Source organism: Vigna unguiculata, chromosome 1 (genome assembly GCF_004118075.2).
Source record: "Vigna unguiculata cultivar IT97K-499-35 chromosome 1, ASM411807v1, whole genome shotgun sequence".
Taxonomy (NCBI): Eukaryota; Viridiplantae; Streptophyta; class Magnoliopsida; order Fabales; family Fabaceae; genus Vigna; species Vigna unguiculata.
In genome coordinates this window covers 8,485,175-8,494,531 of record NC_040279.1, presented here as the reverse complement: position 1 = coordinate 8,494,531, position 9,357 = coordinate 8,485,175, and the positions used below count along the sequence as shown (strand labels likewise).

At 31.8% G+C, this 9,357-nt stretch overlaps 2 protein-coding genes across 2 annotated transcripts; both read left to right on the top strand.

The window, feature by feature from the left end:
- The first annotated feature begins 333 nt into the window (after positions 1-333).
- LOC114187816 lies at positions 334-1,316 on the top strand. The gene is made up of 3 exons (XM_028076193.1): positions 334-531; positions 610-714; positions 1,002-1,316. The coding sequence occupies exons 1-3, from the start codon at positions 334-336 to the stop codon at positions 1,314-1,316; spliced, it is 618 nt and encodes a 205-aa protein (XP_027931994.1).
- Positions 1,317-3,556: 2,240 nt separating this feature from the next.
- On the top strand, positions 3,557-5,017 carry LOC114176312 (glutathione S-transferase U19-like). The gene is made up of 2 exons (XM_028061314.1): positions 3,557-4,055; positions 4,419-5,017. The coding sequence occupies exons 1-2, from the start codon at positions 3,741-3,743 to the stop codon at positions 4,761-4,763; spliced, it is 660 nt and encodes a 219-aa protein (XP_027917115.1). The 5' UTR covers positions 3,557-3,740; the 3' UTR covers positions 4,764-5,017.
- Positions 5,018-9,357: the final 4,340 nt, after the last annotated feature.

Genomic DNA, 9,357 nt, shown 5'->3' with positions numbered 1-9,357 from the left:
GTATGTCAAAACTCTAAAAACTAACTCTTAGGAGAGAAGAAAGGAAGGGGATGCAAGAGAAAGAAGACATAGAGAGATAAAAGAAGAAAATAAAATCCAAATTGATTAGAAGATAATAAAGATAACTAATTATTGTCTTTTTTTAAACAAAATTATAATTTACTAAAAAAATGTTTTAACTTATTATTATATTGATATTTGTATTCTACTTTATTATTATACAATTTTAACCTATATTCATTACAATCTTAAAGAAAGGTGTCATGGAGGGTTGAGGATGAGGATAGAATTCTAAAAAAATTTCACTCCAAAGCATCTCATAGACTTTCAGAGATGTTTAAAGAGGCTCGAAGAGAAGGTAAGAGGCCTGATTGGATTAGAGATTCTATTTGGAACAGTTTGTTGGAGAAATGGAACATGCCTATGTATCGAGAGAAATGTGATACAGCTAAGAAAAATCGATTATTTGAAAAAGGTGGGAGTTTGCACACGGGGGGATCTATCAGCGTGCATGACCATGCTATTCATTTGGTATGACATCTTTATATATTTCCTATTCATGTATGACGTAATAACAATTGTTTCATTTATAAACTTTTTTTGTTTCAGACAGAGGAGCTTGGTCGTGCAGTCCATGTTGATGAAATCTTTGAACAAACGCACATACGAAAGGCTACAGGGGATTTTGTCGATGAGAGATCTAGGCGGACACATGTTAGTTTCTACCATGTTTTTTACAGTTTGACACCTCAATTATTTACTATTTTAATACAAACATTTCTTATTTGAACAAGAAGAATTTCAAAATAGATTTTCTCAAGCATTATCTAAGATCTGCATTTGTTGGTGTCTCACAATCCACACCCATGGACCCTACTAAGGAGGAGAGACTAAGGAACAGAGGTTAGTTAGAGGCGGCAGGTGGAAGGTACAAGGGACGAGTGTATGGGGTTGGACATGTTGATTCTAATGATGATTGTGTTGATAGTTACATACAACAGACACAAGCATCTTCTAGTCAGCAAGTAAATCCAGAGCAGATTATTCAACTTCAAACACGACTAGCAACTAGTGAAGAGCGCATTCATCAAATGAGTTCCCAATTTCAAACCCAATTTGATACGATACAAAATTTTATTGGTGCAATCATCCAGTATTTGCCGCCTTCAGCAGCAGCGATTGCACAAACTATTTTCCAACAGCCAAATATTGTGCAAGGGAATCAGGCTGAACAAGAGAATCAAGTGCAGCATCAACAAGTGGAACAAGATCAAGAAGAAGCCCATATTTCACCTCGTCCTTATCGTGATTATTAGCAGACTTTGTTTTTGTATTATATATTATCACTGCATGTTTTTATATTCAGATATTTGTATTTTATTGTCTTTGGATCTTTGACTTTGTTTGTTAAAACCTAGGTACGAATATTGTATTTAACGACTTTGATGTTATATAAATTCTCTGCTATGTAGTTATGTTTCAAATTTTAATGATAAACTATTATGTCCAAATTTGTACAGGTGTTGTATAAAATAGTTTCATTAAAACTAATACAAGATGAAAATCGTGCAATTTAGTAGCAGTCAGGTTTACATACGGATGAATCCGTAGGTAATTACATACGGATGAACCCGTAGGTAATTACATACAAATATATCCGTATGTAATCCGTAAGTAATACTCTCTTACCTACGGATTTTGTTAGTTACATACAGATTTTGGCTGTAGGTAAATCGAATTTTTCTTGTAGTGTTAATTATTATTTTTTATTACCAATAAAAATTAACATACACTAAGAATAATTTTATTTTATTTTACTCTCAAATGTAAACTTATAATTAATTAAATAGAAATATATTAGTAATAAAATTATTTTTGATATTTTGTTAATCTTAAATATAATTTTATAATTAATTTAATAAAAATATATTAATTAGTACTAAAAAAATTGAATTTTTTTTAAACATAATTTTATAATTAATTTAATAAAAAATATTAATAAAAAAAATTTGAATTTTTTTTAAGTCTAAAATAAATATTTTACTTATTTTATTTTATTTTTGAGCCAAACGTTTTTGAAAACACGTGATTCTAGCTAATCTGCCTGTGAGCACGTGATTCCACCTGTATACATGAAAAACCAAGAGAAGATAAATTTGACTGCTCAAACTTTTCTTTAAGATTAAATTAAATTAAATGCACTAATATAAGAGATAACTTACGTAAGCCATGACCCATCGTCAGGAAAAGGGGTTTGTGTAGAGAGCATAAAAGGAGAATGATGCCAGAAAGTTAGAATATTTAATTTATGGACCCCACAAAGATGCGTATAATATAAATTAAGTTCGAACTGAAATCGACGATTTGAAGATGGCAATCACACTCAACAAGGTGGATTGGCATGTTGTTGAAGTTATATTTTAACAATCCATAGCCCCAAATTAGCTATTTAATGACGAGTTTCTTCATATAATAATATAATAATTCATAGTAGATAAATGTGTTTGATCAAGAGAGTGTATCAATAAATATTATAGATGTGATTTACCGAGGTAATGTAATCGTATTTAATATATATATATATATATATATATATATATATATATATATATATATATATATATTTATTCGTCATTTTATGATATTTTATTAATATTTGTTATTAAAATATCTAATTTATACAATAATAATATTTTTATTTTAGGATATTTTATTAATATTTATTATTAAAATATCTAATTTATACAATAGTAATATTTTTATAATGATAAATAATTTCTAAATTTTTATATTGATAATTCTAATATATGTGATTTTAATTTGGATTCACACAATAACAATTATATATTTATTATGTTTTTAAGAATTATTATACATTTTTCAACATGAATACGTATCGTATCCAAATATTTTTAAAATAAACATATAAGAATATCGGATACATGTCTTATTTAATATATACATATTGTATCTGTATCTGGGGGATAAAATAAAACGTTATCGAAGTATTTGTTTTGCTTTGAAGAATGCATTTTCAACACATTCACAAAAGAGTGAAAAGATGATAAAAAATATTAAATTGTGTTTGACGTAAACGCTAAACGGCATCAAATAAACATTAACATTATTTCTTTTAAATTTATATAACTTATTTTGTTTTCACATATGAAAATAAAAATTTGATTAAATATCATTTGATTTTATAAAATATAATGTTTATATTAAATATTAATTATATTCAAAAATTAAATTTATATGATAAATATATTTTATTTTCTCAAAATGCCGTGATAAATATAAAAATAGTGAAATAAATTTTGCTGTTCAAACTTTCTTTTAAGATTAAATCAAGTTAAATCCGGTAATATAAGAAATAGCCGTAGAATAAACAAATTTCTTACGTAAGCCATGACCCATGTTAAAGGAAAAAGGCTCGTGGAGCCATGAAAGGAGAATGATGCCTGAAAGTGCTAGAATATTTAACATAAGGACCCCACAACGTATCAAGCGTGACTCAAAGATCCGTGTAATATAAACTTTCGTAGAGCTGAACTCGAAAATTTGAAGATGGCAAGCAATAAGCACAGAGACCAAAGTGCACTGGCCTGTTGAAGTCATATTTTAACAATCCAAAGCCCAAAACTAGCTATAAATAAACAAGTCACAACCTTCTTTTGAACCATAAATACTTTCTTGTTACTTGATCTGCTTCAACATTTTTCCGTTTTCCTTGAATCAGTATGGCAGATGAAGTGGTTCTGTTGGATTTCTGGCCAAGTCCATTTGGGATGAGACTGAGAATTGCACTTTCTGAAAAGGGTATAGAGTATGAGTACAGACAAGAGAATTTGAGGAACAAGAGTTCTTTACTCCTTCAAATGAACCCGGTTCACAAGAAAATCCCTGTTCTCATCCACCATGGCAAGCCCATTTGTGAATCTCTCATTGCTGTTCAGTACATTGATGAGGTTTGGAATCACACAAATCCCTTTTTGCCTTCTGACCCTTACCTGAAAGCTCAGGCTTTATTCTGGTCTGATTATGCTGACAAGAAGGTACCCCTTTTTGAGTTTCCATTATGTTACTTTTAGTTCCCATGCTAGCTTTTACTATAGAATGTAGCTTATGGAATATGGAATATGCATAATGCAAGGAAGATGGTCCCTTTTAAAACAAAAAATAGCTACTCTCTTTAGATTTCTTATACTTTCTAAGATTCTCCATAATGTTAAGTGGTTAAGCTAGTTTCCCTGCATGAAAGATCTATTCGTTTTGCTTTGGTAAATATTCCAGAGCCTACTTGAGCATGATGCAGAAAAAAGTATCAAATTGTCTAAATGAAAGATCTCACTAAGTTATATTAGTGGCTTTTTTCTCCTTTTCAAGATCTAATTAAGTGATGTTCTCAATGTGAATAGATATTTGATGTTGGAAGGAAGATTTGGACATCAAAAGGAGAGGAAAAAGAAGGTGCCAAGAAGGAGTTGATAGAAGCCCTTAAATTGTTGGAGGAAGAGCTGGGAGACAAGACTTATTTTGGAGGAGACAACCTTGGTTTTGTGGATGTAGCACTTGTCCCATTCTACACTTGGTTCAAGGGCTATGAGACTTTTGGCTCCTTTAGCATAGAGAGTGAATGCCCCAAGTTTATTGCTTGGGCCAAGAGGTGCCTCCAAAGGGAGAGTGTTGCCAAGTCTCTTCCTGATCAACATAAGGTCTATGAGTTCATTGTGGAGCTAAGAAAGAAGTTAGGCATTGAGTAAGTTCAAACTTGAGCTTAAATGGCCATGGTGAAGTATTGGTCTTCCATTGATATTCAATAATATTTTATAAAATAAAAGTCATTTGAATGTGCCAAACTTCAAGTACCATGTAGTTTATTTAAATTTTGCGATGTATTATCTTCCAAGAGTTTATTGGTTTTGTAATAGAGACAAATTGCCTTGAGTACTTGCAAGTTCCGTTGTCTCCTTCATAACTCTTTCAATTAAAGCTTTCAAGGGGCAATATTATCTTACTCTTTTCTTTCTTTTTAGAATGGTAATTTTATTTTTTTTAGCTTTGTCTATATATATATATATATATATATATATATATATATATATATATATATATATATATATATATAAAAGAATGTATAATTATTATTTTTATAGTTTTAATTACTTATTTAGAATATGAGAAAGATCCTTTTATATAAATAGCCACATGTGTTTCAGAATGTATTTAATTTATATGAATAAAAAATATTAATTTTTCAGCCGATTTTTACTTATATAATAAATTCAATTTAGTCCAAATAAGCTCATATTTAAATATTATTATAAACTTTAACATTTCAACTAGGTTAATTTATTTATCATTTGTCATTAGAAAATTTATAAAAATAAAAATAATAAAAAAATACAATTCACCATGTCAAACTAAACTCATGATTAAAAAACATTATATCTCATAAAACATAGACAAATTACACCTATAATAAAAAAAATCAAACTAACACGTGAAGAAAAAAAAATTATATGTGATATCACTCTTTATTAATGAAACAAAAATTAGCTAATTTATCTACACGATGATTCACTTCACAATATTCTCGTGAGTCCCCAAGGTACAATTATTTGATTCAAAAAAGCTTGACAAACTAAAGATGAATTACATTCCAAACAAAACCTCTAAAAGTCCATACTCCAAGCACGCTCCAATGCATAAAAGACTCCCAAAAGGGCCAAAAAACTTCCAACATTCTCCTATACTTTCTCTAAAAATAGTAACACATGCTAGCAAACCAGGACAACCACTAACAACACCATCATTGTTCACTTTTAAGCAATTAGTTGCTAGAAATTGTCAAATAATGTCCTTAAAAGCTACCACATGGCCCTATCTAGGTTGATATTAAAATACATAAGCTCCAAAAGTTCTAAGATTGTATTGCTTATAAGTTTCCTAGAATGATTTTCAGCCAAACGCAACATCTCTTTAACTTAGTACATAGTAGAATTAAAAGCAATTGAGGCACTAAATGATGTGATCCCAACAAGGCTTATAGCTTGGACCAACGCCTAGGTCCAAATCATGCTCAAGGCCCAATCCATGGCCAACATGCATCTCAATCCCAATGCCCATCAAGAAGCCCAATAACAAGGGACATGCTAAAAAAGATCCAATTGGGCTTCATCCAAGATGGCCCAAAGCCACATGGGCTTCTTACACTCTTCACATGGGCCAAAGAAGATATGAATATTTGAAGACCACGCGAAAAACACGAGAAACAACATTTTTTTCACAAAAAAACCCTATTCCACACATGCATTCATCACTTGGCGGTAGTTCATCACCGTTGGCAGTTCCCATCAGGAACCCATAAATGCACATCAAAAGGTATGTGTCGCCCGGCGGCTTCGAAGGCCTGCCAGGCGATTTCTGGAAAATTTCCAGAAACTTAACCCAATTCTAGAAAACATGAGAATAAAACAATCATACATCACCTTGTATACATGTTTACGCAATTAAACTAGAAAAATAAGACGTACAACTCCCCTAACGTGGTTTCCTCGCTTCCAATTTGCAAAGCTTATGATCCTTGATGATAGCAAAATCCCACTCCTTGGCACCTTCTTCTTTTTCCACGTTCAATGGCTTCCAATTACCCTTTTATCTTTCTCTCTCTCTCTCTCTCTTTAGTGCAGATTGATTAAAAGTATCAAAAGGACTCTACCTCACCCTTAACTCCCTATTATTCTCACCTTCTACTGTAATTTTTAATGGCCTTAATTATTAAAACGAATTTTGCATTAACAAGGAGCTTAATGATCATTCAATTACTGTTTTATGATGATTTTTCAGCCTTTCCAACTGCTCTTCTTGACGCCTAGGGTTTTCTATTTCTTCCCATCCATATCAAAAATAATTTTAGCAAAAAGGAACCTTATTTCGCATAAGCCAAAGTTTAAACACACAACCGCACCATTTTCGAGTTAATGCACAACCATTCAACCAATTCATGATTCGTGATAATTCCTATACATCTAGGAATTTATAATCACTCATCATGATTAAGCATATCATTAAAATTAATAAACTATTAAAATAACATACAAAGGCATAAACTAGACTCAAACCCAAGTCCATTCATAATAACCAAGTACTCTTAACCATTTGAGCTAGTACTTTTCCACGTCATAAACCCCAGCATTAAAGGACATAAAGGTCCCACTACCCATATTTATTAAATAATTATTTACTTAATTATTTAAATTTCTTGGGTCTTACATTTTGCATTTCATTTTGGTGGCCTAAGGGGCTTATAAGTGCCTTACTTGGTGGTGGTCCTTGTTCAAATCAAAAGGAGGCTACAAGCCAAGCTCTTGGCTCTTGATTTTGTGCAAATTGGCAGCACATTTGGAGTTGCATTGTTTCTTATTTTTGGCTTTATTTCTTTGTACTTCGTAATTCTTTTTAGCACATCTTATTTGGTACCATTTTGAATTGTCCTTGCTTGTGAAATTGTATCTTTTGAGCATCAAAATTTGAGATATTAAGTGGCTTGAGGTTGCTTCATTTTGAGTACCAAATTAGTGAACCAAAATTGCTTTAAAGTTCTCAATTGTATCAATGGCCTACTTAGGTGTCTTGGGGAACCAAAGGTGTTCAATCCCATCTCCAAGTAGAACCTTTTTCATACTATAGTGCATCGTTTTTAGTAAGTGAGTGTGTTAAAAGTTCTAAGTGCTTTCTCACCTTGCTTTTAGGCCGTACAATTTAGATTCATGTTTTCATGTTGCATAGTGGCTTGATTTGTGAGACCAAAGTCTCTAAAATTTTGCCAATTAGGGGTCTATTTTTAATGTTAAATTTCTTTGAGTCTTGTTTGCTTGTTTTGTGCTTAGTGACTCAAGTGTTCTATTTACTTAGCACTTAGACACTTGTGTGATCTTTGACACCTTTTACAAGTGTATCTTGGCAAGGATTGGCCTTGGTATTTAAGAAGTCTTAAAGACTCACCTCGTCTAACCAGGAGGTCCACTTGTGATTGATTTCCTCTACCACACTTTCTTCAAGTTTCATAAGTTCATTCAATCACCATGAGTACATATTCTACATATAGTTCTAGGTTGCATAAGCATGGTAGTCATGAGTTGCATCATACATTTCATAGTGACATTCCATTCTTTGGAGAGGATATATGACCAACATCATTTAGAGATTGGATGTGGGATACAGAGAAATTGGTGCAACCATTGTTTAGTAAATATAGTCAATTTGACATTCTTAGGCATGTTATTTATAGGTTTATAGGACGTGCATCTGAGTGGTGGCAAAAAAGACAGTCTAAAGTGCAAAAGGGGAGAGAATCATGCATTAAAACATTTTATGAATTGAAAGCATGATGTGGAAACACTTCATTCCCTCTTCATTTAGGATAACTCGAGAGCAACAATCTAGGATAGAAAATTTCATTGACATAGGTGATGCATTCATCCAAAATCTTGCTAAGTTTTCTAGACTAGAAGAAGATTTTAAGAACAATTTGGACTTGCTTTTGAGTGAACAACGCGAGAGAGAAAAACAAAAGAGAGCAAGAGAAAAGCTTGGAAAGCTTCGAGAGTTTGATATGAAAAGAGTAAAAGAAAAGCTTGAGAAGCTTCGTGTTGAGGCAAAGAAAAGGGAACAAGAGGAATATGATAAAAATGAGAAGAAGAAAAGAGATGAGAAGAAAAGGCAAAAGAGGAGAGTCTTAGAAAAGCCAAAGAAGAGAATGAGAGAAAAGAATTTGAAGAAAGAGAGAAAATTAGACAAGAGAATGAGCTTGAAAGAAAATCAAAAGTGGTAGAGTTAAAGAGCATCTCAAACGAAGGGAACTCATTGTTAGGGATTTGGTGTATCATCCATCACCAATTCCTTCCATGAAGACCCAATTTCCAAAGAGAGTTTTTCCATCTTTAAACTCTTCTCAATTTTTCATTAAATATTTTGTTTTGTTTTCCTCTCAAACATTTTGTTTTATATCTCATTCCCTTATTTCATACTCCTCAACATATTGTGCCAAAACACACTTTGACTTTCAAAGTCAATGTGTAAGACACTCTTTTTGTGAAGTGGGCCTATTATCAAATTATTCCAATTTTATGAGCCCATTTTCACACATTACACATTCATGTCTACTACATGGTCTATCTGAATTTAATGCAATTTTATTTGATGACTATTGCAGATATATTTTTTATCCTAGTGGAAACCTCAAATTTGGTTGTTGTGAGCCTTAAAAAACCCTCTTGATCTGAGGACAGATCCTCTTCAAGAGGGAGGGGATGATGTGATCCCAACAAGGTTTATAGCTTAGACCAACGCCTA

Coding starts and splice junctions, on each gene's coding strand:
- LOC114176312 (XM_028061314.1), top strand. CDS start 3,741: ATGGCAGATGAAGTGGTTCTGTTGGATTTCTGGCCAAGTCCATTTGGG. Junction 4,056..4,418: donor CTGATTATGCTGACAAGAAG/GTACCCCTTTTT, acceptor CAATGTGAATAG/ATATTTGATGTTGGAAGGAA.
- LOC114187816 (XM_028076193.1), top strand. CDS start 334: ATGTTTAAAGAGGCTCGAAGAGAAGGTAAGAGGCCTGATTGGATTAGA. Junction 532..609: donor ATGACCATGCTATTCATTTG/GTATGACATCTT, acceptor TTTTTGTTTCAG/ACAGAGGAGCTTGGTCGTGC. Junction 715..1,001: donor AGAGATCTAGGCGGACACAT/GTTAGTTTCTAC, acceptor TACATACAACAG/ACACAAGCATCTTCTAGTCA.